The sequence below is a fragment of the Mesocricetus auratus genome, unplaced genomic scaffold (genome assembly GCF_017639785.1).
Source record: "Mesocricetus auratus isolate SY011 unplaced genomic scaffold, BCM_Maur_2.0 Super-Scaffold_100707, whole genome shotgun sequence".
Classification (NCBI taxonomy): domain Eukaryota; kingdom Metazoa; phylum Chordata; class Mammalia; order Rodentia; family Cricetidae; genus Mesocricetus; species Mesocricetus auratus.
Window position 1 is genome coordinate 4967476 of NW_024429269.1, and position 26433 is coordinate 4993908.

A 26433-nucleotide genomic window follows, 5' to 3' on the forward strand; every position below is an offset into this window, starting at 1 on the left:
CCCCATCCCAGATGAGAGGTCAATTATTCAACTTTCTCAGCCACATTCAAGGGCACCTCCTTCAGAAGGCTTTGTCTGTGGTGCTAGGAATGGACTCATACCTTCCCACTGACAAGGAGACAGACTCAAAGAATTGAAATGGTTTGCCCATGTTCACAAAAACAGGCTGTCCTGAGCTCTGGTCACCCAACCCCTGGCTAGTGTTGCTGGAACAATGGGGAGAAAGCAGTGGCCTTGAAAGCTTTGTGGGCAGGTGGCATCCCTTGCAGGGGAGAAGGCAGGGATCTGGACTGGAACTGTCCTGGTGGGTTACCTGTCCACTTGTTTCCTGTGTGAGCTGGTCTCAGGTCAGAGATGCCACCTTCCATGTTGCCTTAAAGCCTCCCTAGATCTCTGGCTTCAGATGCAAGGACTATTGCAGCCCGGCCCCCGGTGCTATCACAAATATCAAAACTAGACCTGTCGAATGCTTTTCAACCATGACACACACCACAGGTGTAAATAAGTGGTGTCTGCTCTCTGATTTTAACTGCTGCCTTCGCCACATCCCGTTGGGCTGAGGCTGGGTTTCGAGCTTTGAGCACTTCCCCAGGGGCAAGCAGGGACCTCCTGGCTCTTGTGAGAGTCTGCATGGTGGTCAAGTATGTTTCTAAGCAGCAAAAGTCTCCTGTTCTCTTTTGGGTAACCCACAAAGCACACACACACACACACACACACACACACACGTAGACTCACACCGTCCTCCCATCTTTTCTTGGATGGGAGGCCATTGTCTACTGGATGAAACCAATAACACCAGAGTTACATGTGCTCCCTCTGCTCAGGTGGACTTACACACTTCCTGTCTCCAACTACCCTGAATCTGCAGTCACAAAGAAAGTTGTCACACAGTCTTCTGAGTGACTAGTTTGTAGTTAGTCTTCATTGAGAACCGGTGAATTCCCTGAAGCCCTGGAAAGTCAGTTGTTCATAGAATGTAAGTAATGGGTTATGAGCTGAACTTTCTGTCAGGGTCTTTAAATATTCAATTTTGCTGGTTAAGTTGTCCCAGAAAGTTCAGATTTGGTGGCTGCCTAGCTGGAGGAAAGCAACAATGAGTTCATCTGAACAGGGGCAGATCTCCAAGGGCAGAGAAGGTTCTAGAACCTGCTGCCCACTGACTTGTCATTGAGCCTGGGAGATGGGGAGGCTAGGAAAGGCTTGAGACCCAGTCTCTTGCTGTCTATTCAAATACTGTTCTTTCCCAGGTCCTAAGTACTACTGTTGCTAGGCAAATTATTAAGATGTTCTCTTAACTTTTCTTCTTCAAGAGTGTATACTTACTTTTGAAGTGTTCAGGGAATATAGGAAATTATATGGGAGAAAACAAAAGTCATATGAAGCCCTACTGTCTGCAGTAACACTATTAACATTCTAGAAATATCTTCTTCTGGGCATTGCTTTGCATTAACAGCCACACATACACAGTCTTAAAATTTTCTGTTTTTTTATACCTCTGTTTTCTAGTTTTTTTTAAATCTGCATCCTTACCCCATCAGTAATCAAAATAACAGAGAAAACATTATGTATTATTTTGCTGTCTGGATTTGAATCTTTTCCACATCTGCTACAATGTTGATCGTAATCTCACAACATTTCCAATGTCACTGGGCAACTATGGTTGGACTTCAGTGCCTGCCATGCTAGCTGTCAGTCTGTCCTCTGCATTTGGCGTCTCACCTGAAAACCCCAGCTACAGAGCACCCTATTAGACATGCTCAAATGAAATCCCAGCACTGGCAGAGGGCCCACGAGCCCAGGGAAGAAGAGGGACTTCCCAGTGACATAGTGACCCACTGGCAAAATAAGACTAAAACCCAGACCGCCAGACAACGGGGTCAGGCTCCTGTGGGATCAAGATGACTCCTCTGCCCAGGCCCCTGTCCCTGAGAAACTGGAACCCATGCCAGGTGATGTCTGTGTCCTAAACAGCCATTTTCCCTCTCTGGGTCACTGGGAAAAAGATGGATACCAGCTTAGCTCTTTCAGCCTCTTCTCCCACGCTCTATTTCTAACCAAAAGAAGGTTGGGTGCAGGGACCCAGGGGCTTGGGGTCTCTTGTTACTGTCTGACATGTACTCTCCTATAGGATGGGGCTCCTGAGCAGCAAGAGGCAGGTTGGCAATGAGAAGGGAAAAGGATGGAGCCCCGTGAAGGCCCAGGCCCAGAGCAAGGCCCCCCCACCCCTGCCACCCCTGGTAAGTGATCAGCCCCTTCCAGGAGAGGGTTTAAGGCATGCGGGACTCCCTGAACCAGCCCCTTTGGTGTCTAGATGGCTGTTTAATTCCATTTCCTGCTGGGTCACAGTCTACTAGTTTAGGGGCAACTGGAACCATGCCTGGTCTGATGTCCTGCCCTGTCTGTCACTGTGGGGATTACCAAGATTCTAGCAGAGACTGCTGGCTCTCTTTTATAGATGAACCCTGGCCTCTCTGCTAGCTGTGTCCAAGTGCACACAGTAAGATGTTTATTGGATGGATGGATGGATGGATGGATGGATGGATGGATGGATGGATGGATAAATGAATGAATATAGACAACTTCAAACTTTTAGACAGGTCAGGTTATTTCCCTGAAGTGACATACTAACCAGCAGAAACCCAGACCCTAACTTTTTTTGTTTTTTATATATATTTTTTATTTTAAATAACTTGTTTTACATGTCAATCCCAGTTCCCTCTCCTTCTCCTCCTCCCGCAACCCCCCCGCCATACCCCCCATCCTCCCACCCTATTGCCAATTCCTTCCGCATAGGGGATATCTAGAGTCTATCATTTCATTCAGGGTAGGGTCCAGGCACTTCCCTAAGAGTCCAGGCTGAGAGAGCATCGCTCTTTGTGCTATGGACACACGATGTCTGTTAGTATTCGAGGGATAAACACTGATCCGCTGCTCAGGACCCCATAGGTAGCCCAGGCCTCCTCATTGACTCTCACATTCAGGGGGGTCTGGATCGGTCCCATGCTGGGACCTCCCAGCTGTTGGTCTGGGGTCCAAGAGCTCTCCCCTGTTCGGATCAGCTGTCTCTGCTGGTTTTGCCAGCCCATTCTTTGCCAATTTGCTCTTCACTCCTCTCTCTCTCTGTCGTTGGGTTCCTTGGGTTCAGTTCAGTGTTTAACTGTGGGTGTTTGCCTCTGCTTCCATCAGTCACTGGATGAAGGCTCCAGGATGGTTATAGACATCAAGTTCACTATCAGGAATTTTTTTTTTGGTTTTACGAGACAGGGTTTCTCTGTATTGTTTTGGAGGCTGTCGGTCCAGCCCGGCCTCTAACTCACAGAAATCTGCCTGCCTCTGCCTCCTGAGTGCTGGGATTAAAGGCGTGGGCCACCACCGCCCGGCCTCAGACCCTAACATTTAAAGGCTGTGTAATGCACACTAACTTTAGAAAGATGACAGTCCCTTACAATCCCACTTGCCAGAGACACTTAGAATCGTCTCTCCTGAGCTCCTGCCCCAAGGCCCTTTCTTCAACCATTTAGTTCATGGCTCAAGGTTACAGTCCATCATAGCCAAGTCACAGCATCAGGAGTGTGAGGCATCTGGTCTTATTGTACCTGCCTTAGCTACATCTCTGTTGCCACAGTAAAACACTGTGACTGGGGCAGCTTCAAGAAGAGTTTACTCTGGCTCCCATTTCAGGAGGATAAAGTCCATGCCCAGCACGGTGTTTGTGATATTTGTAGATAATAGCGCATCATTTCATTGTTCTGCCACGGGTTGTAAGGGCTATTCCCATAATGAAAAAATGCTCTACGTGTAACTATTATTAAACTAGGCATATCCTTGTGTTGTGTCCTGGCACAAATGTTCAGGAGTCTACCCTTTGGATAGACATCAGTGAATATTGAACGAGTTCTAGGGAAACAAAATTTTAGGATACTTTTCTTTACCAGTAAATGCCTGTCTGCAACTTCTTTAATGGTAGAGCCAGAATTTTAACCAAGGTGACCGGGCTTTTTCCCCTTTGAAGCTGCAGCATCTCTGTGCATGGTCAAAGCAAGGATGGCAGGTGGCCTGGGGGTGACGACGGTACTCCAAGGAGTTGATAGTGTATACAGAATTTATCTAAGTACCCCCCGTGTGGTGGCCACCCGCCTTCCTCAGAGTGGGTCCCCACAGGTAATCTAGCCACCTTTAGTCTCCCTTCCCTACAGACGGTTCACTAACTCAGTGTACTTCTGCCCAAGGTTGTCTTCAACCACCTTGCTCCTCCGTCTCCTAAGCAGCACCCAGGTCAAGGTAAGAATGGGGCACTGAAGCTTCTCTCCAGGAAACGTCTTGTGTTAGAACCAGAGCAGTTGGGCCTTATAGGACTTGAGAGGAGCAGGGGAAGCTGGGAGCTTAGAAAACACTCTGCATGCTACAAAGGAGGCAAAGGAAGGAGTTACAGGAGTGGATTTGGCACCGTCGAGGCCTGACTTGGAGACTCTAGCTCCCAGACTCAAAAGGGCAGCAGGACTGCTGCTGTGTCCTTCCCTCTCAGAGAGAGGCCTGGTCCATGTGGAGGACAACTTCTTACCTCCCTCTTTCCGCCTATGTCCAGTCTCCACTGGGAACCTTCTGACCACGTGCTGGAAGTCCTCCATCCCAGGCTCCACTCTGCTCTATGGTGGTCACATACTGAGCAAGCCTCCTCTTGGGTTGTGACTCTGGCTTTGAAGGCCTCCATGGAACTGACCTCCATAACATCCCCAATCCCCCAATCACACCAGCCATCCCTTCACTCACTCACTCACTCACTCACTCACTCACTCACTCACTCCACTCACTCCACTCACTCGCTCGCTCGCTCGCTCACTCACTCACTCCCTGGGAATATGGAGCATGCAGCACACCGACCACCGTATTCCAGGACAGGGGAAGATGCCACAGTGGGGAACACACTTCTCCTGCCCTGGGAGAGATCAGCTTGTTATCTTTATGGGCAAAGTGCTGGAACTGGTCAGTGTTGCCACCTGGTATCCCTTACCCGACTAGGGACACCATGTTTCCCATCAGATAGGTGATCTTTCACTTTCTAGCAGGGGGCGTCTCATCTTTAGAATGGAGGCTGGGGAGGGATAACTGTAATCCATGCCAAACCTCCTCTCACCAAGGGAAGGTCCCAGCCTCTGGCCATATCACTCATCCAAGACAATGTTAGGTCGTCTGCAATCTACAAGTCTCCAAGAGATTCTGCCAGGTACTCAGGGATCCCTGGTGCCAAACAGTGACCATTTGAAATGTGGTCTACCGTGTTCCCAAGCTGCTTCAGGACCTCCAGCATGTCAACAGTCCTCCAAGAAGGACAGGTGATTGAGAGTCACTGGGGAGCTCTGGGCACAAACACCATGGAGAGGACAGGGCAAGAGTGGTCACATGACTTCCGGGATAGAGGCTGGGGAAGGATGCTGAGGGGATGCTTCAGAGGATGCAGGATCAGTTAGCTACTGGCTCCCAGACTTGGTCCTACAGCCCTCTGAGAGCTGCCAATCGCTGCTTCCATGTAACTGTCCTCTCAAATCTTTGTCCCGGCCTTAGGTCTGAAAGGAAAACGAGCTAGGTCGTGAGGGCCAGCCTATAGAGTGGGCATGTGTCTGGGTGTCACTTCCCGAGAATTCCTCCTTCATTGTCCGAGGAGTAGCCTCGTGTGGCTTTCCTGTCACTATTTATCTTAGGAGTTGGAAGAAGGCTTGCACCACACAATCCCCCAGACCTCCACCCCTGTTGCAGACCCCAGTGGTAGCCATCTTTTCCTTGTTCTTTTCAGAGGAACGTTTTGTGGTGGCCCTGTTTGACTATGCGGCGGTGAATGACAGGGACCTGCAGGTGTTAAAGGGAGAGAAGCTCCAGGTTGTGAAGAGGTAAATCCGTAGACTACGGTCCCCTGTCAGGAAAGGACCCCTCCCCATCATCCACGCCCCTCGTTCACCCATGCCATAAATCTGTAGACTACAGTCCCCTGTCAGGAAAGGACCCCTCCCCATCGTCCACGCCCCTCATTCACCCACCCCATCCCTGGGGCACCCTTAGGCTCTTCTCTATTGCCACGCCCCTCTCTACTGCCCCCCCACCCCACCCCCGACAGCTTTCTGGCCAGGTCATTTCTGCTTCCAGTCTTCTCCTCCGTCGGGCTTATTTCCTGTGTTCTTTCTCGGGACACCCTCCAGTGTCTGCTTGTGTTCTCCCCTCCCCCTCTCCCTCTCTCCACCCTTTAAGCCTACACCACAGAACCCCAAGGTCTGATTTTGTTCCTAAAGTCTTGTAGTGGGTTTGAGCTGAACCGGTACGTGCCCTGACCTTTGACCCTACATAGGTTTTCACTTCCCTTGTCAGCAATCCTCTGGGTTTTGTTTCCTTAGCTAGTCCCAACTCATTCCATAAATTTAGTACATGTCCCATCCTTTGAGACAGGGCCTGCTTAGTAGAGGACATGGTCCTTGGGTCAGTCGACTGTATGGACAAATTTTCCTTTCCTACTCTGCACCATGACCCCGTCTGTCTGTCACATGCTCCACATAGTGGATGGACACCCACACAGTTCCTCCTGATCACCAGGCTGCCTAGACATCTCTGCCATCTGGTCTCCTACCAGAATGGGATCTGTTGTGGGGTACTGGGAGCTGACCAAAACGTCTTGGGTGGGTCTCTGTCATTTTCCTGTCTCCCTGTCTTCCCACCAGCGCTGGAGACTGGTGGTTGGCCAGATCACTCATCACTGGAAGAGAAGGCTATGTGCCCAGCAACTTTGTGGCCCCAGTGGAGACCCTGGAAGTAGAAAAGTAGGTGGATAAATTACTTCAAGTCGTGTTGCCAGGGAAGCTCTAGCCACTCTGAGGATGGCAGGGTCAGGAAGTGAGTTAATAGTGACTGTTGATGAGGGGTTGGGAATCAGAGGTTCTGGATCTCTTCTAACTCTCAGGGATGCCAAGGGAGCCTGTCTTCCCATCTGAAAGCAGAGCCACCTGCTTCCTGGCTTCTCTGGATGAGATTGTCCCCAGCATCTGGTCCCCTCCAGAATCCATAGCAAGGTTCTATGTCCTACTCCCACCACCTCCAGGGATGGTCTCCAGAGGCTTCTTCAGCATCCTCCTCTCCCGCTTCCACACACCAGGAAGGCCCACCTGGGCCACTCACCTACTCCCTCACATGGTGCAGAGACATGGGCACCCACCCCTTCCTAGTGGTGACTCTTGCCTCCTTCTCTTCCCACACACTGTGGGCCCTGGGTTTCTCCAGAACCATGCTGTGTCTGTTATGTCTTTTGTCATGGTTTGAGAGAGTACAGTCCATCATGATGGGGAAGTCTTAATAGAATTCTTGGTGGTAGGAATGTTCAACCGGGGACCTCTCACATCTCAGTGGACCAGGAAGAAGCTGACTCTCCAGCAGGGAAGCTGAGCTGGCTTGTTGCCACAAGTGTCAGCCCCCACGGCCTCCGATTAGACCTCATATCCCAAAGGTTCCACTACCTCCCCAAATGGCACCATTAGCTTGGGACTTCATACTCAAACATAGGAGCCTGTAGGGAATATTCTACATCCAACCACAAATGTCAAAAGCCCCATGCTGAAGAGAGGGGACTTGGAAGGAATCCAGAAAACCTCTGGCAGTACCGTTATTCACTCAAATGGCAAGAAAATGGCAACATCTGGTGCAGGGGGAAGGCAGTGCATTGGGTGTGGTTTTGTAGGCCGACACTAATAGAGGCTACCTAGCCCAGGTTCTCCTTTCAGTCATGGGAAACGTGAGTCTAGAAGTTGATGGGAGGTGGGATGGAATGGGGTTGCGGGGACTTGGGGGCATCTAACTGAAGGAGATGTGAGGACCACCTCAGGATTGACTTGGACGGGAGGTGTCACTAACTCTGAGGCTTACCCACTCCCTCTGCTTTCCAGATGGTTCTTCAGGACCATCAGCCGAAAGGATGCTGAGAGGCAGCTGCTGGCTCCGATGAACAAGGCTGGTGCCTTTCTCATCAGAGAGAGTGAGAGCAATAAAGGTGAGTCCGACGGCCTCACCGCCCCACGTGCTGTGTGTGACCCTGGGAAGCCCTCCCTGAGGCCTCAGTCCGGAGTGGGCAGGGATCCTGATGGCTTCTGTCCTGTGTTCCTGCCTGGGAGCTGGCCTTGAGGCTGTCCATACCCACTGTTCCCTGGCCCCAAGACTCACTGGGACCTGGATGGCAGGGGTAGCGGAAAGCCCTAAGCCACCGAGGTCATAAACTAGTGCAGTGGGGGGGGGGGGCTGAGAAAAGAGTGTACATTATAGCTCTCTGTCCCCAGAACAAAGAGTCAAGAAGGGGTGGGGGGTAGAAGGAGGAGGGGAGGGGGAGAGACTGTGGTTGGTATGTAAAATAAATAAAAAATAATAATATTAAAAAAAGAGTCATGCTGAGTTTAGGCTGTTAGCTTCCAGAACAGTGAGAAATAAATGCTTATTGTCTGTAAGCTGTCTAGTTCATGATATGATTGCTATAGCATTCAAACTGCTTAGGATACAACCTTCTCAGGAACACAGTGCTGTTACTTGGGGTCTGGACTGGATCTTGGGGGTCAAGAGCAGTGTGGGGGACACAGAAGAAGGATAGGGCGTGTGTGTGTGTGTGTGTGTGTGTGTGTGTGTGTGTGTGTGTGTGTGTGTGTGTGTGTATGAAGAACCTAGGCAAGGAGAAACAGAAAGACACATAGGAGCAAGATTGAAACAGCCTGTCTGGGAAGTAGCTTTCACCAATGACGGAAGGGCTGAAAGAGCCTCCCAGAATCCTGATGAATTTTCAATACTCAGAGCTAGGTTATGTGGAATATGTACCAGGAAGACATGTGGTGTGTAAGGTTCCAGACTTCAGATGCAGTCGCTGTTATCAAATCCTCTTGGTTTTGGTGCTAATGCAAAGCCACAGCTTTGTTGCAAACAGAGTTTACAGGCATGTGTAAAATCCTCAGTCAGATGGACATGCGCACACATTAGCTGTGTAGAAGCCCTACTAGAAGGTTTCCTTGGGGGAGGGCCTAGGTCCTGCCCTGGATGATATGACAGACATTGGAGATCCCTCATGAAGGGTCTCACCCTCCCTGGAGAGTGGAGTGGGGATTGGGTGGGGGATTGGAGAGGTTGGAGGGGGTTGGAGGAGAGAGAGAGGGAGCTGGGATTGACATGTGAAACAAGCTTGTTTCTAATTTAAATAATAATAGTAATAAAAAAGAGTCAAGAAGCTCAGCAAATCTTTAGCCGGCATCTGGGGCAGAGGCTGGCAGGTCTCGGGAGGTTGGGAAGTGACCTGTGTCTCCATGTAGATGAGGCAGTGGCTGGTGAATTAGAAGTGTGGTGGTGCACACCTTTAATCCCAGCACTCAGAACAGACAGGTGGATCTCTGTGGGCTGGAGGCCAGCTGGTCTACAAAATGAATTCCAGGACAGCCAGGACTGTTACACAAAGAAACCTGGTCTTGAAAAATAAACAAACAACAACAACAACAACAAAATCAGTGCCAACACCCAAGACTCGGAGATTCAAATCTGCCTGACTGATTAAGTTGCTGCCACCAGCCTCAGGTCACTGTTTTTCCTTCTGCCCTCCTCCCTGCCATTTTCTAAATAATATTCTCCCCATCCCTCTCCTTGTTTATTTCTTGCACTTTTAGACAGTCATGCCATGTAGAACAGGCTGACCTTAACCTTACATTGCTCCACTTGCCTCTGCTGGGAGCTGGGATTACAGGCATGTGACACCACATCCAACTGACATTGCTTTCTAATATCTTTTATTTTAGAGACTAGGAAGTCTCACGTGTTTTTGTTGTTCTGGGACTCAAACTCAGGCCCTTAAGCACTAGTCCAGCCCTCTGAACTACACCAACTGAACTACACCCCCAGCTCCTTAATACCCTTCTTATTATAAAATAGGAAGCATATACAATGCATGCAAAAACTGTGAGTGATTATAAATTATGCAGAGCAATTAAGAAAACCCTCATGCAACCACAGCCAGAAGGCAGAACATTCTAGATGTAGAAGAGCCCCTCACTCCTCCACTGGCCTCTTCCCTGAGAGGTGGTTGGCTTGCCTGGAGTCCTTCCTTTTTTTCTTTCTTTCTTTCTTTCTTTCTTCCTTTCTTTCTTTATTTATTTTTAAATTTAAATTTAAATTAGAAACAAGGTTGCTTCACATGTCAATTCCAACCTGGAGTCCTTCTTTTCCTTTAAGCTTTAGTTCCCCATTAGCCTTCTACAGCTGTTTTTCATTCAGCACCATGGGATGCTCCAGGTGCAAACCCATGCTCCTTATAATTCCGAAGCAGAATCCCACCCTGCATTGCAAAGCCACAGCCTTCATTTGCAAACCAAGCAAGAAGCTGCCTCAGAGTCCTGTGTGACCCTTGGGATGCCCCTCAGCTTCTCACGCATCTGGTTTCTATGTGAGGACCCACTAATGTCTTGCTGAAGGTAGATGGAGTATTCAGCGTTAAGGAGTCTATAAGGAAAGGGTTCTGTGGGGGAGGGTAAGAGACGAGAGAGGGTGGCGGTGAGGGAAAATGACTATGACTCATTATACAATGTCAAAACTGTCAAAAGAATAGAAATAATACGTCTTAAAAGAAACGGTGGGGCTACAGAGATAGCTCAGTGGTTAAGAGCACTGGCTGCTCTTCCAGAGGACCAGGTTCAATTCCCAGCATCCACGTGGCAGTTTACAACTGTCTGTAACTCCAATCCCAGGAAATTTGACACCTTCTTCTGGTCTCTGAGCCCTGCACACACCTGGTACACAAATATACAAGAAGGCAAAACACTCATATACATACAATAAAAATAAATGTTTAAGCACCCATTCTAAGTCAGGTGTAATGGTGCATACCTTTAATCCCAGCATGCAGAGGCAGATGGAGCTCTGAGCTCGAGGCCAGCCTGGTCTATAGAGTGATTTTCAGGACAGCCAGGGAAACACAGAGAAACCCTGCTTTGGAAAAAAACAAAAACAAACCCATACTTCTCCATATGCCCCAGGCAGTCCAGACATTCCCAAAGGCAGGTGGTCCCATGGACATGGAGCTGACAGTATTGGGGTGCTCTTTAAGAATATCTTGTTGTCATAAGGTAGGCAGGACCATAAGGTAGGCAGGACCTTGGAGGACGTCAAGCTTCAGAAGCTGCATCTAGTGAAGGAAAAGAAAGGAATACTGCAGCGTAGAGCCAGGTGCCCACACAGGTGCAGCATCCCGGTGAGAAAAGCTCTTGACCTCACTGTGCTGGTGTGAAGACAATGAACTCAATAGTGCCTGCTCTGGAGCCTTAGAGACTGAGGCATGGTTGTCACGAGCCAGATGGAGCGGGGAAGTCTGCAGTATCCGATGGAGGGCTAAGGTCCAGGGGCAAGGGCTGTGGCAACCTCAGGGTGTGTTGGATAGGAGTGCAGCCTCTTGGCTTTCTGTCACAAGTAGGCTGTGAGGGACACAATGGCCAAGGAAGACCCAAGCAGGGAAGGGGCTTGAGACAGAAAAGTACCCAAAACAATCAGCCCTGCACAATATCTAGGTCCTCGTGCAGAGAGGTGTCCAGGCCTGACCCCTTGTGGTGGAAGGTGGGACTGCTTCCCAAAGGTGTATACACAGGGAGGGCGGGGTGCCCCTGCACTCCCAAGCCTGCTGATAACTGTTCAAGTGACGTCCATTCATTGTCCCCACCTCTGAATAAAGAGTTTGAAAGTGGGAGATTCGGCGGCAGCCACAGGACAAGGAATTTTATAAAGGCTCAAGGAAAAAGTTTCTTAGCTGAAGATTCTCTCTTCTTGTGTACTGACCCCTGGCCACCTGTTCTTTGTCTATACAAAAAATGTCAACATAGGCCAGGCAGTGGTGGCCCACGACTTTAATCCCAGCACTCGGGAGGCAGATGCAGGTGGATCTCTGTGAGTTCAAGACCAGCCTGGTCCACAAGAGCTAGTTCCAGGACAGTCTCCAAAGCCACAGAGAAACCCTGTCTGGAAAGACCAAAAAAAAAAAAAAAAAAAAAGTCAACATGGACTATAAAAGACAGCGCTAATTTGGAAAGACCTCTGGGGAATAGCTTGCTATGCTTCTGGGAAGGGCATGGAACTGGAGGCCCTGACTGGCCATTTCTCTGGGGAAGGAGTCATCAGCCCTCAAGTCAAAGATATTAAAACTCCAAGCCCCTAGCAACCCTCCATTTCTCAGTACCTAAGGCACCTCAGCGGAAGGCCCATGTACAGTTGAGAAATGGTCCTGTCTTCCCCAGAGTTCCTCGTTCCCTGGCAGTTTGGGGACTTGAGGGGAAGTCTGGGTCAGACAGCCAATAGGGTGTGTTATAGGAGAGTAAAGACAAAAGGAAAGGAAATTCTTGTTGAATTGGAGGTGCCTTTTTCAGATCACAGGACCCCCCCCCAGTCCTGGGCTTACATTCCTGCCTCACTTCTCACGCGTCTATTAACCCTCTAGGTGCCTTTTCCCTGTCAGTGAAGGATGTCACCACCCAGGGGGAAATGGTCAAGCACTATAAGATCCGCTCACTAGATGACGGCGGCTGTTACATCTCCCCTCGGATCACCTTCCCCACCCTCCAGGCCCTGGTGCAGCACTATTCCAGTAAGAGGTTTTGGGGCAGGAGGGTCCCGGAGGAACTCTTGGGTTCTCTATTGTATGATCCCAAACCATATGAATCAGTTGGGTGGAGGTCCAACAAGTCAGACTTAAGGAACTGCCAAGTTTTGACTTGATGATTCAAGGTCAGTGGCCTAATGCTTGACATGGGGCTGCTTGAAAAGTAGCAGGGACCTGAAGTCTCAGAGAGTATGGGTTCCAGATACCATGTCCTGCCAGCCACATTGGGAGGGAGGAGACAGTGTGGTACCTAAGGGAAGTTTGCTCTGATGGCCTCTAGCTCCTCTTTTCTTCCCTGATACAGAGAAAGGGGATGGTTTGTGCCAGAAGTTGACCCTACCCTGTGTGAGCCCAGCCCCAAAGAATCCCTGGGCACAAGATGAATGGGAAATTCCCAGACAGTCTCTCAAGCTGGTCCGGAAGCTTGGGTCTGGGCAGTTTGGAGAAGTCTGGATGGGTGAGTTGTGGTATCCCAGGTTCCCTCTCTCTATTCTGTGTTCTGAGCCTGAAGTGGCCTTGGAGGCGGACAATGCCATGTGGGCAGCACACCCCCTTCCCTGAGATGCCTTGAGGGACAGAGGCACAGCTGTGGACCTTTACAGATAATAAGACCCGGATGCCAAAGGACTCACATCGTTGCTCTATCCTTGTAGTAGAAGAGAATTGAATCCAGCTCTCCCTAATTTGAAGACAATTACTATTCATTCTCAGCTGGATGCTACTTTGTGGCTGACTTACGTGTACTCGACCATTTTGCTGGGTCTTCTTTACTCCAACTCTCCAGACAGAAGCCATCCATCAGACACTGGGAGCCAAGAGCCAGGAGGCAGGCGCTCCAGGGTCTGTGCAGAAGCCACCCTTGCTGGTGTGTGACTGTGGTAGCTCAGGCCCCCGTGCCCACTCCATTCCATCGTAATTGCTGCGCATGGCTGCTTACTTACATCAGTGTCCCAGCATAGCACAGACTCTTTGTCTTATTCTGCCCTGGCCCATGTCTCCAGGGCACAACTTCAAAGTCCCATTCTGATGCCTCCAAGTCTCCCACCCAGAACTGAGGCACCTCTAGTGGGAGCTACAGACCTGGCCCTCAAAAGACTCAGTACCCTGGGTAGAGCAAGGCCCAGCCATTGCTTTATACCCTTTGGTGGGTGTCGTCCGAGTCCCTCAGACTGCATGAATCTGACCACAGCCTCTGAGGATCCATCGTGGGTTTTGCACAGACAGACTGGCGTCTTACACAAGACGTGTGCTCAGGGACTGTATGTCCCAGCTTGGACCTTGGACCCACATAGAGTAGGGCTTGAATCTGTGGCGAAGGTCTTTCCTCAACGTCTGGGTGGTTTCTTCATTCTCCTGCCCCATCAGGTTATTACAAAAACAATGTGAAGGTGGCCGTCAAGACCCTGAAGGAGGGAACTATGTCTCCAGAAGCTTTCCTGGGCGAGGCCAATGTGATGAAAACCCTGCAGCACGAGAGGCTGGTCCGTCTCTATGCTGTGGTCACCAGAGAGCCCATCTACATTGTCACTGAGTACATGGCCAGAGGTGGGGCCCTCCCTCTCTCCGCAGGACAGAGATTAGAGGGCGGAAACAACAGTGGAACATGGCGGTGGGTTTGTCTGGTCTGGGAGTTTCTAGGGGAATCTGTAAGCTTTATCTTAGAGGGGAGGCTGAGAAACAAGGTTGAATCATTTTCACGGAGCTGTGTTCTCAGATGAGGGGAAGCTCAGCCTTCCAGAGCATGGGTTTTGCTTCAGGAGTGTGTTCTCCATGCCCAGAGCAGGCCCTGTTTCGAGAGCCTTGGTTTTGTTTCTGCAGCACACACGTCATGCTGTGGTCACCAGTATGATGGACAGAGCCTTGCACAGTAGGAAGAGCTGTCAGCTGGGCATCTAAAAGTGGATCTAATAACCCAGCTCCACCTCTTCCCAGCTACGGGAACTTGGGCAAGCCTGTGAGCATTTCACAGTAGGGGTGACAAGGATGATGGGGCCTGGCAGCTCTGCAGTGTCTCCTCAGGGGACAGTTGGCCAGGGATCAGACCTGTCTCTGACTTCTACTTAAGGAATCTTGCCCCTCCTATGGCCCTGATATCACCTTGCTTCCTGTGGGTCCTCTGTGACCATATTATTATAATAATTGTCACCAAGGGAGACGGCATCAGAGACTGTTCTGGGTGCCTGACTCCAGGCTGAGTTTTCAAGACCAACTACCAGGCAGGGAGGAGTCGCGTTTTTTAACCTGCCCCCAGCCCTCCCTTCTGGTGTCTTCTTGATAATGCTTCCCTCAGGGAAGTCTCCATCAAGGAAGAAGGCACGTGGGGACATCATGCTTGGAAAGGACCTTGGGCCCAGAGCTGGCATTCAACTCCAGCTCTGCTGATCCAAGAGACTCCAGACAAGCCCCTGAGCTTGATGGAGAACTAACTTTTGGAAGTCTAGGGAAGAGTGTTTCCATGAAGTATGAGGCTCTTCAGCCATAGGCAGACGCTGCATAAACCAGGACAGCAGAGCCAGAGTCTAGTCACTGTGCAGTTACTGTCTCTCTTTTCCTAGGATGCTTGCTGGATTTTCTGAAGACGGAGGAAGGTAACAGATTGTCCCTTCCCAGACTGATTGACATGTCAGCCCAGGTGGGTGAGCTATGAAGCAGGGGCAGCCTGGAGCAATGACACCCTCTGTGCTTTCTGACTACACTGAATTCCCTGGTGAGAGACTGATGGTCAGATGTGGGCTGGGTTGTGAAGGACAGGACCCTGAAGTACTAAATGTATAAGCACCTAGAGGTGGGCGATGAGAGGCTCTGCCCACTGGTGTCTTCTATGCCAGGTGGCTTGCTGGCTTTACCACCCAGCCCTGTCTCTTCTTAGCTAGCAAGATGGGGATGGGATAAAATCCCACCTTCTTCCTTCTAGGGACATACTTGCCTCCCCACTCCACTTGCCTCAATGACTACTTGGCTGCAAGGTGGTCTGGGAAATGTAGTTCCAATTCTGGGCAGCCATGATGGGATATTAGGAAGGTAGAAATGGCAAGCGATGTTGGAAAGCCAGGGAATAGGCAAGAATTCTGTTTAGTAAATAGGGACATATGCTTTGCTATGACTTTGTCCCTCAATACATCCTGTCCCAGAGCCCATAAGTCTTAATGCAGCCCTGTAACTGGCCCTAGCCTGATGGGCAGGCATGAGGCACTCAGAGTACAAAAGACATAACTGACTACACACACACACAGAGAGAGAGAGAGAGAGAGAGAGAGAGAGAGAGAGAGAGAGAGAGAGAGAGAGAGAGAGAGAGAGAGAGAGAGAGAGCAGGGAATTCCAGACCTCAGCTGTCCTGGTCTTTGGTTCCCTCTGGGTTCTTGTATAGAACTCTTCAGCTTCCGTAGGTGAGGGCAGAATCAAGATGGGGGCAGTATCTTCCTCCCCTGGGGATTCTAGCTGGGGGGTCTAACTGGCAGGAAGACACATCTGGTGGCTCCGAGTGCCGCAGTTAAAACTGGAGCTCTCAGCAAGAAGGCTGTGGTCTGTGGTCAGCCCGTGCGACACACTGTCAACACATACGGAGCTGTGAAGGGAGCCTTCTTGCCCATGCTTTAACCCACATGCCCGCTTGCCCACTCTGACTTCCTACACTGCCCCGTGTTTTCCGCACCTGGTATCAAACTCAGGAACTGAGGTCACGGTGCCTTTTTTTTTCCACTGGGGTAGCAGAGACCTACTGAGGCAGCCGGTAGGATGGGCGCAGAGAGTGAACCCTGGCACTGGCTTTGAGGCAGGCACTTCATGCTTGGCAGCCTGTCATTCCTCTCCCTTGTTTCTCCTTGCCCATTCTCTTTTAACCCCACTGCATAAAGCCACGCCCCCGAGGAAAAATGGCCCTCTCCATGTGGCTCTGCTTCCACAAGGACAGTGTCTGTTCAGCACCCAGTCATCCCCCCGTCTATTCTGTGCAGACTGCCCTGGACTCTGCCTGTCTGAAGATTCCCATTCAGTGCCTAGGACCCGCCCTTGTCAGAGGTCGTGTCTGCCAAGGCTTTCCTGGACAAGAGGGGTCATTGACTCTGCTCCTGGGCTCATTAACGGATAAAGGAGCCTTTTTAGTGCCCTTGGGTACAAAACACCAGAGAAGAGGGCTACCAGAGAACCCTGGCTCCCCCTCTCCTGTAACTTCTTTTCCACAGAAGCAGATTGGCCTACTGTCTTCTGTGCTCAAGTGGTTTTTATTTTAAACGACCAATCAGGGTTAGTTAACAATGTGAGCACCACCAGTGCTGACTTGATAGAAGCTGCTTGGTCTCTGGCTTCCCAGCCCTCACGGCCTCACGCCAGCACATACATACTGACTGACTGAGTGGCTTCCCAAGGGAGTAAACGAGGAGACTCGTGCATGAAGCATGTGAAAACGGAAGATGTGGGCCGGGGGCTGGGGTGTGGCTCAGTAGCAGAGAAGTTGTGAGTGTATGCAGCTGAGTTCCTGGACAAAGAGGATCCGTTCTGAGGCCAGCAGCCTGCGGGAATGGATGAGAGCTGAGGTCACTTGGTCCGTCATCAGTGAGAACTAAAGCCTTAATGACTGGGTGCAGGTGCCTGGGGCAGACAAGGGTGCTCCTCTATGAGAACCTCCATTCCTGGATTCCACTCTTTACCTGCCCCCAAGTGCTCACCTGGGGTAGGTGCAGGTTCAGGGCCTCTGTCACAATCAGCTCATCCAGCACTGATCCAAACTCTGTGTCCAAGAGATGACTTGTCAAGTTCCAAGTCAGAACTGTGACACCTGCTCCCAAGGAAGTGACACACCCTCTTGGACATTAGTGACTCCAAGCATGCTTGGCTCCTCTGAGAGAAGTGTCCACTGATCTACACACTGCCCATCCCCTCTTCTCCCTCTCCCATAGCTCCAGGCTTCTTCTGCTATTCCTGGCCTGCAGAACCTTGGAGACATTGCCTGGAAAGGGAGGACAGGGGTGGGGATGTCAGCCTAGCTGTTTGATGACACCTTCTCTGTTGCCCTGGTCTCTGGGCGGGTCTCATGGGGAAGAGGGGTGCTTTCTCTCCCCCCATCCAGCCTTGTCCCTCATCGCCTGGGGGATGAGAGGCTGGCCCCTCGTGCAGGTTGCTGGGCTGTATCCTTGCTGCCTTTCACCGTGTGGCCTGTCCCCTCAGATTGCAGAAGGCATGGCTTACATAGAGCGTATGAATTCCATCCACCGTGACCTGCGGGCAGCCAACATCCTGGTGTCTGAGACCTTGTGCTGCAAAATCGCCGACTTTGGCTTGGCCAGGATCATCGACAGTGAATACACTGCTCAAGAGGGTGAGCAGACTCTCCCCTGACACACGGGAAGGCCTTTCACTTTCTCAAATCCCTGGCCCCCTGAACGGCTCCTGGGCGCTGGATATGAGTAGAGAGACCCAAGGCCTTGTGTATGCTGCAATGCTGGCCCTTTTCCGGCTAGTTCAGCACTTCTTTCCCTGGATGGGATGGGGTAGGCAGAGAAGCACCTCAGACACAGGAGCACCTTGGGAGTCTTCATTCACAATGGCCTGGAGACCCCAGTGACCCTCAGAGGTGCATCTGTGTGTCAGGTTTTCCTTTCCAGGAAAGGACTGACAGAAGCACAGACCGGTTAAAATGGCTCACCCATGCCATGGTCCCTGCCACTAAACAAGGCCATGTGAGATAGGAAAGGACCCTTCCCTCCCAGATGGAGATGCTCAGGGCTGCACTCATAGCTTGGTTAGCAGGATACTGCCCCGGCATGTACAGAGCCCTTGGTATCATGTCCAGCACGGTAGAAACAGGGCATGGTGGTGCATAGCTGTAATCCCAGCTCTCAGAAGGTGGCAGTAGGAGAATCAGGAGTTCAAGGTTATCTTTGGCTACTATCAAGTTTGAAGCCAGCCTGGGATACACAAGACCCTATGTCCAAAACACCAAACCAAACAAAACAAAACCTGATGGAAGCATGTGTTGGTAATCCAGAGGGTTGACACTGGTTTTAAAGATTCCTAGGATAGTGGCAAGCAACTGTGTCTTCCTATATCCTTGTGTAACCAGATCCTGAAAGATCCCCAGGGGGAATATAGGAAGGTGCCCGGTGTAATCAGATTTTTCTTTGGGCAGCCAACTCACAAATAATGACACAGAGACTTATTAACTTATGAAAGCTCAGCCTTAGCTTAGGCTTGTCCCACCAGCTCTTATAACTTGCATTAACCTGCTTTTATTAACGCACATTTTACCATGTAGCTTGTTACCCTTCTTTCATTCCGGATGTCCAACTCCCTCCATGTCTTGTTGGTGTCTCCTCTGCTCCTCGATTATTTCCTCCTGCTTCCTCTCTCTGTCCGGAAGTCGCACCTGTACCTTCTGCCTAACTATTGGCCGTTCATCTATTACACCAAGTCACAGCAATCAATGCATTTACACACAGTGTACAAATATCCCACACAGCCGGGCTGCTGTGGGATGAGGGTGGAGAGTCCGACGTCCCTGGAACTAATGCCCTTTCCTGGCAGGGGCCAAGTTCCCCATCAAGTGGACTGCCCCAGAGGCCATCCACTTCGGTGTGTTCACCATCAAGGCTGATGTATGGTCCTTCGGAGTCCTGCTGATGGAGATCATCACATATGGGCGCGTTCCCTACCCAGGTAGGTACTGTGCCTGGATTTCTCACCACCCTTCTGGAACCTCCTGATGGCAACTCCCCAGGCTCAGTGCCTCCAGGTACCATGTACTGGTCAGGGCCGGGTCCTGTCACAGGGACCGAGGCCCAGACCTGCATTTTGGTTGTGGGCTTCCGTCTCCTTGCTAGCATTGCTCAGGACCATGGGGCTTCATCCTTTCCTCCCACAGAGCTCATATAGATCCCCAGGAGCAAGCACAGTAAATGCAAGGAGACAGCTGGTAGGTTGAGGACGAGATTTTCAGCTTCCCCCAGCCCTCAGGGTGGGATCTCCAAAGCTCTGTCCTGAGGTGAGGACCTGCCTAGACTCCTGCCCAAGTCAGGAGAGCCCAGGCAGCAGCTGTGGATGGGTGTTTTCCACAGCATCCCCTCCAGTGAATATTTACCTAGGTCACACCCAGGAGAAGCTGAAATGATCACTGGAAATCCCACAGCTCCCTCCCAGCTCTTCCCCAAACAGTGGAAAGCAAAAGTCAACCTTAAATAGGTCACCACATCTTTCCAGCCACCAAGGCTGAAGAGATGGCTCAGGTGTGTGTGTGTGTGTGTGTGTGTGTGTGTGTGTGCGTGTGCGCACGTGTGTGTGTGTGTGTGTGTGTGTGTAAAACACTTGCTAGGCAAGCGCTAGGCAAGCATGGAGGACCTAATCCTGGTTTCCCTGAACCCAGGGGTAGCGCTGGGCTCAGCAGAGCAGGTCTGCAATCCTGGCACTCATACAGTGAGATGGGGGGGAAATGGAAGAGGCCCCAGAAGCTCAAGGGTCACCTAGCCTGGAGTTTGCAGTGGTAAATAACATGAAGAGACCCCGTCTCAAACAGGAATGAAAGCAACGATTGACATTGCAAGTTTGCCCTCTGCCCATTTTCTGCTCTCACTCACACACACAGATTAGGAAAAAGAAATTAGATGGCCCCACAGCTGGACATAATGGCTCAAGCTTGTGATCCCAGCACTTGGGAGGCTGAGACAGATAGATCCTGAGTTCAAGGCTAACCTGGGCTATATGAGAAAACCCTGTCTACAAAAACAAAGTGGTGCAACCCCAACATCTATGTGACCTTCCAGAGTTAGACTGGCCATAGTGTATCAGAGCCTGCTCTCTCCCATCTAGTGCTGGTTTACTGCCCCCAGGGCCAGTGACTGCCCCCCTGGGGTACCATCTGCTCTGAAGCACCCTGTCCACCCTCCTGCAGGAATGAGCAACCCTGAGGTCATCCGCAGCCTAGAGCATGGCTATCGTATGCCGTGCCCAGAGACATGTCCACCGGAGTTGTACCATGACATCATCACTGAGTGCTGGCGAGGCCGGCCAGAGGAGAGACCCACCTTCGAGTTTCTGCAGTCGGTGCTGGAGGACTTCTACACAGCCACAGAGGGCCAGTATGAGCTGCAGCCCTAGTCACACATGGCTCTGCGGGGAGTCCCTGTCTGAGCCTCCTGCTAGATGCTTACTTTGAGTCAATACGGTCATACCTGGCTCTTCTTCTAGACCAGACAGGCAGCAAAGTCAGAGTAGGACAGCATGTCTACTTTTCAGATGAAGGAACCAGGAGACAAAGGTGGCTTCACAGTAGGGCATGGACTGTCGGGGCAGAGCCTTGGTCTGCACTGCACTGGCTGTGTGTCTTTGGGAAAGTGACCTAGCTACTCTGTGTCTACTATTCCTTGAATGTAAAACAAGCAAGGATTGTATTATAACTTACCTCCAATTGTGTTCGGGACGGGGAGGGTGCTGAGAGCTGAGTCTGAACTGTTAGTGACGGACAGTGTAAGGCTGTCGTAACACAGAGGTGTCTGGTGGCAGGCAGCCAGAGCTCCTACATCTCTGACCTTCAGAGCCTCACCAGCAAGTGCCTCCCCGTCTGCTCCAGACCCAGGGACCAATCCTCCAGGTAGCCCAGGCCTGGCTGTGCCCCACACTTTGAGACTTTTCTATAATAAAGCCACGAGAGTCTTATCTTTTTCCAGGTCTTTACTGGTGACAGAATCAGATGTGACACACAGGGCGTATACAGGAGGTGGAAGCACCCTGAGCGCCACCCCCTCCCCCAATCGAACTCCCAGCTAAGGACACTGGGCACAAGCGGCTATTCCTTTCCTGGCCAGAAGGTGGCGATCTCACCACACAAACCCTGTGTCCGGACCTCCTGGGCTCCATGGAAGCAAGTTCCTGGCTCATTGAGTTCCCCCAGAACAGCGAGAAAACCGTGAGATGGGGTGGGGAATCCCCCAAGAGTGGCAGCTCTCTTACCTGTTTTTCCGTGTCCCACACATCCTATTTTATTTATTTAGGTATTTGGAGGGGGGCGATTTAAGTTTACAGAAAAATAAGCAGGAAGAGTCCAGTCTCCCATAAACCATGCACCTTCAGCCTTCTTAGTTATTGACATCTTGCAATAGTGAGCACACTTACTCCTCCTGAGGGGCTGATGTTGACACACTGTGTTCCACAGAAGCTCAAGGGCATGGATCCATCAAGCCCAAATTATTCAGAATCGTCTTCCTGACCTAGGACTCTCCCGGTGTCTCTGCCCTATGTCTCCCTGCATGCTGAGGTTACAGGCACCCACGATGATGTTTGGCATTTCACACGGTCACTGGGAATTCAAACACATGTATGCAGAGCTAGAATTCTCATCAAGCCCATTCCACGGCCTGTGGTGTCATATTTAAATATCTCCAGCGGGCACTAATAACCACCCAGGATCCAGATCTAGGCAGCTAAGTGGAGTGGGCTGCTGGGACGTATTTCCCAGGAGTTCTGGCTCCAGATGAATGCCCTGTGGCTCTTCCCAGCTCTGGTGGAAAGGCAACATAAAAGTCTGGCTCACTCTGGCAAAGCCTTTGCCCTTCATTCATCCTGGGCCAGCTGAGGCTGGAGCCCATTATAGACACTCTCCACAAGGGGGCGTGCTTTCCCCGCACTGAATGAAGCTTCTCTTGTGTGTTCCTGGTCACAAATTTATATAGGACAAAGAGCCTTCCACATTCTAATCATAAGGTGACACGGGAGGGGGGGTATGTAAAGAGACACAGCAAAGCAGAGAAAATGGGACTAGGGGAAAACATCAGCTGGGGGGGGGAACTCATCTTGCTAACGGGAGGGACGGTGCCTGTGGAATGCTGTGTTCTCCCACCATGGTGGTGGGCATGGAAGACCCTGGCCAGTGGCCTGTGCCTGAGACATCTGGTCATATGACAGTTGCCCCCATGCCCAGAGCTCTGGTGAAGGATACGCACTGAGCCTGGAAACCCCAGGACCATTATGACCTGAGATAGGCATCTGTTTTTCCAGAACCAGGCCACATCAGCCTACAAAATGAGACACAATGGGTCTCTGGGATGAGGTGAACACTGAGTTCAAGTCCAAGCACTTCCTCTCACAGGATATGTGGTACAGGGCATCACACCTCTGAGCATCAGTTTCCTCCATCTGTGAAATGGGCACAGGCTAATGTTGTCCCCTATTCTCCTTTATGAGGCTGAGTACTATGCCACTTAGTAGGCAAGACACTTCGTCTTTGTCCCCTTGTCTGTTGGTAGACATTTTGTGATAACTCAGCTGTGAACATGTATACCTTCTGGACCCATAGCTGGAGTAAATGGCCATTTGAGGCTTGATTCTGAGGAACCAATATACTGTTCAGAGGTCGCATCATTTTTCTTCATCCGCTGTGTCTGAGGTTATAGTCCCCCATGTCTTCACGGCGCTCGCGGCTTTATGTCCTTCTGCTTTGCTTTGTTTTCATAGTACTTGTGCTAATGGATTGAGGGCACGGTCCCACATCACTTGTCATAACTCAAGCTGTCTTGATTTGGTACCTGGAAGTCCTCAGTTCAGAGATGTTTTGGTGTTATAGGGTGTGTCACATGCTCCTGGTAGTCTCCGCTGCCTGGGGCCTCTACACTTTGCTGTACCACTGGACACCAGGCTTGGCAGCGCCGTGGGCTGGGCTGGGAGGCCCAACTGTGCAGGTCCTGACTGGACCTCTTCAGACCCTGCCTGCTTGCTCGGCCGGCCCCACATTATCCGGGGTCCACGAAAGAACCTCCCCCTGGTGACTCTCACCAGATATCCCCAGGTGGACCTGCTGCTCACAACCCCACTCAGAATTGTCACTCTCAGCCAAGACGTGTGTCTCAGAGTGATAGAGAGAGAGACAGTGCCGAAGACAGAGCGGGAAACCGGAGGGACTCCCAGGCCTCCCACAGACGTAGCTCGTGGGCTTAGCCCACACCCCAGCTAGTGTGGAGCATCACTAAGAAAGGTTGGCTCCACACGGTGTAGAATCTTCATACCATGCAAACGGGAGCTTTAGAGACGGTCAGTATTGAGTACTAAGTGCCAGTGTCTGCAACCCCGGGAGGCCCTCATGCTACAGGTGAGCACAGAGAGAGAGAGAGGCACAGTTAACGCTCCACACAGCTAGAGAGAGGCAACCACCTTTGCAGACAGGATGTGACGGTGCCAGGGTTAGGAAGCTCACAATACGCCGGATCGAGAGAGGGAGAAGTGAGCTTCCTCCGATTTTATACGGTCCTTGCTGGTGTCACCGTCTTCCATGGCTGCCTTGTAAAAGATAACGGAACACAGTCACAAATGCTGTCTGGAAAAACCTCTTGTCTACCCCAGCATGAGCTTGAGTCTCTCACAGGTGGGAAACTGAGGCTGAATGAGGGGTCTTCCTGAGGCCCTGGGGTGGCACGGTGATATCTGCTTGGCCAGTTACCTCAGCTGTTTGATGACAGAGGGTGACTTGCTCTGGCTTCTTCAGAAAGCGGAAATATGTGACGAAATAGACACTTAAGAACTCCCCACCCAGAATGGCCGCTCCCTGAGAAGCCCTGTTCCACAGCCAGTACTAGGCACCTCCTTTCCAGCACAGGGAATCATCTCTAGAGCAATCACTCCTACAGACGAGCTGCGTTTGGGACAGCACAGCTCTGCGCACACTGTGGGGCCTTCCCGTGCTGCGTCTGGTCTCAGACATCTTCACTTATCTGACAACATACCCAAAGAGACACCTAGACTACGCTCACCACGGCACCCTAGGAAGTGGGATTAGGACCTTGGCTCCCAGCACCCCTGAATGCCTGGCACTGTAGGACTCAGTGACAAACGGGGAGCAGGGGATACACCCTAGGACTAACGAGGCCCCAGGAATATTTTTGCAGAGGTTAAGCAAACTCCAGGTCAGCAAGGGAACTGCGGGTCATGGAAAACGACAGGAAGCAAGGAAGAGAGATGCAGGCCTCTGGCTGGCGGACTTGCTTCTGGATGGTGTCCCAGTTGTCCCCGTCCTAAAGAGTCCTTTTTCATGAGGTCACCATCCCATAATTCATAGAGTCACATCTCTGCCCGACATCACCAGAGAGTGTCCGGGACACTGTTGAGTTGAACTTGTGGGTGCTATCATGGAAGGTGGCAACTTCATTACTTTCTGAGGTCACACTTAAGCCTAGAGAAAAACATCCTCCCAAGGAGAGCGTCTGTCTCCACCCCTCCATGAAGCAAGGATACTCTGCTCCCAATCAAGGACATTCCCAGTGTGTCATTGTGTCTAGGCTTCACACATGTTCTTCTCAGGCCACGTCTCAGCCCTCGGGAGTAGGCTACAGTCCTCCTCTCATTTTTTGATGAACAAACCATGACTCTGAAGGAGACGTTCCTGTCAGTCTCCCTCACTGGGACCCTGACAGGTGAGTCAAGCCTCTCCCTGACTCTGCGGAGCCTTCTTCAGCTCCCAGTGTCCTGGGAGATGTGGGACCAGAAAGCACAGGGGCCTGAGCAGGTGACTGTGGTGGAATCGCAGGGCCTGAGTTCAGCCCTCATCTTGCTGTGGCTCCCTCCCTTGCTGTGCGTGGGCAAGCCGTGGAAGAACCAGCTGGGAGGGAGTCACCCCTTGCCTCTCCCTCAGCTGGGCTCAGGGACCCTGGTCAGTTACTTCTCTTCTCCATCTTGTGGAGAGTTTGTGTGATGTTGGGAAAATTCCAGGCCCAGGGTTCTGCGTCTGCACAGCCGGACACCATGAATACATGCACATCCCTTCCCTTGGACACATTGAAGGGGAAAACCAGGCCATATAACACCTTCCCTGGAGTCTCCTGGGGGCCTTGCCTGCCAGATTCTAGCTCCCCCAGATCCCCAACCTGTTCTCCCTATGTCCACCTTGTACCTTGGCCCCTGGACCACCAGGTCTGCGTGTGTAGGCAGCGTAGGCTGACGGGGGCTGACAGGAGCCAGTCTCGGGGCTGGAGGGAAGATTCCTGAGGACTGATGAGGTGGAGAGAACGCTGCCCAGGAGCTGACAGGGATGGGGGAGGTGGGAGAGAGCGAGGGGAGTACGCTATCTCAGGCTGCTGCCTTCTAGAAGGGCCAGGGTACCATCTAGGGCCATCTCTGTTGAAGCCCTTGCCAGTACCAAGGTCAGTCTGCTCTCGTGGTTAAAATTAGCCTCCTGGTCATTGCCCTGGACTGCGAATGGCCTTTTCCCATGAACCTCTAGGGCCTGGGCTCTCAGAGATCCGGCTGGGCTCTGTGCCCTGTGCTTTCCAGAGAGCAGGAGACCACATACAAGACTGTTCCAGAGGTGGCGACAGCAAGGCACGGGCATGTGCAGGTGTGTGCACAGGCTGCATGCTGTACACGAACCATCCAGCCAACGCGGAGACCCCAGGCAAGGAGTGACTACGGAATCCTGTTAGCTTATTGGCATTGTTCCCTCACTTTGCCGCTTCTCACTCACCCCCCAGGTTTCCATGTGACAGCTGACGATGTCCCTCAGTGGATTGCTGGCCCCAGTGTTGCACCGTAACCCCACCCCCCCACTCCCACATACCATGCAGTGTTTGGACATGTATGAATAAGTAAGCCAGGAACAGCAGAAGGCATCCCTGGCCAGGCTCTGCCCTCTGGAGCTAGGTAGTGATGTTTCCCACTGTGTCCTGGTCCATGGCACAGGAAGGGTTCCATTGTGTTTGTGCTGCGCGGGCTGAATGGCAGGGGAGTCAATGTTCTGCTCTTTTTCCACAGCCCACAGATAGTGACACACTGAATCTGAATAGCCCAGTGGAGCTGGGTGCAGTCCAGGCCGGAGTGCCGGAAGAGCT

General features: G+C 51.4%; 1 protein-coding gene across 2 annotated transcripts in view; it reads left to right on the forward strand.

Annotated features, from left to right (window-relative positions):
* Positions 1 to 21280, forward strand: part of Blk (BLK proto-oncogene, Src family tyrosine kinase) — a 48075-nt gene extending 26795 nt beyond the window's left edge. The window contains exons 2-13 of one of the 2 annotated variants that reach the window (XM_013117245.3): positions 2129 to 2237; positions 4230 to 4281; positions 5792 to 5885; positions 6705 to 6803; positions 7920 to 8023; positions 12476 to 12622; positions 12942 to 13094; positions 14003 to 14182; positions 15193 to 15269; positions 17801 to 17951; positions 19157 to 19288; positions 20517 to 21280. In XM_013117245.3, the coding sequence (XP_012972699.2) occupies positions 2130 to 2237; positions 4230 to 4281; positions 5792 to 5885; positions 6705 to 6803; positions 7920 to 8023; positions 12476 to 12622; positions 12942 to 13094; positions 14003 to 14182; positions 15193 to 15269; positions 17801 to 17951; positions 19157 to 19288; positions 20517 to 20722 (1503 nt within the window). In that variant the 5' untranslated portion in view covers position 2129 and the 3' untranslated portion in view covers positions 20723 to 21280. The remainder of the gene's footprint in view (positions 1 to 2128; positions 2238 to 4229; positions 4282 to 5791; positions 5886 to 6704; positions 6804 to 7919; positions 8024 to 12475; positions 12623 to 12941; positions 13095 to 14002; positions 14183 to 15192; positions 15270 to 17800; positions 17952 to 19156; positions 19289 to 20516) is intronic. The other variant, XM_040740704.1, reaches the window with a different exon arrangement.
* Positions 21281 to 26433: the final 5153 nt, after the last annotated feature.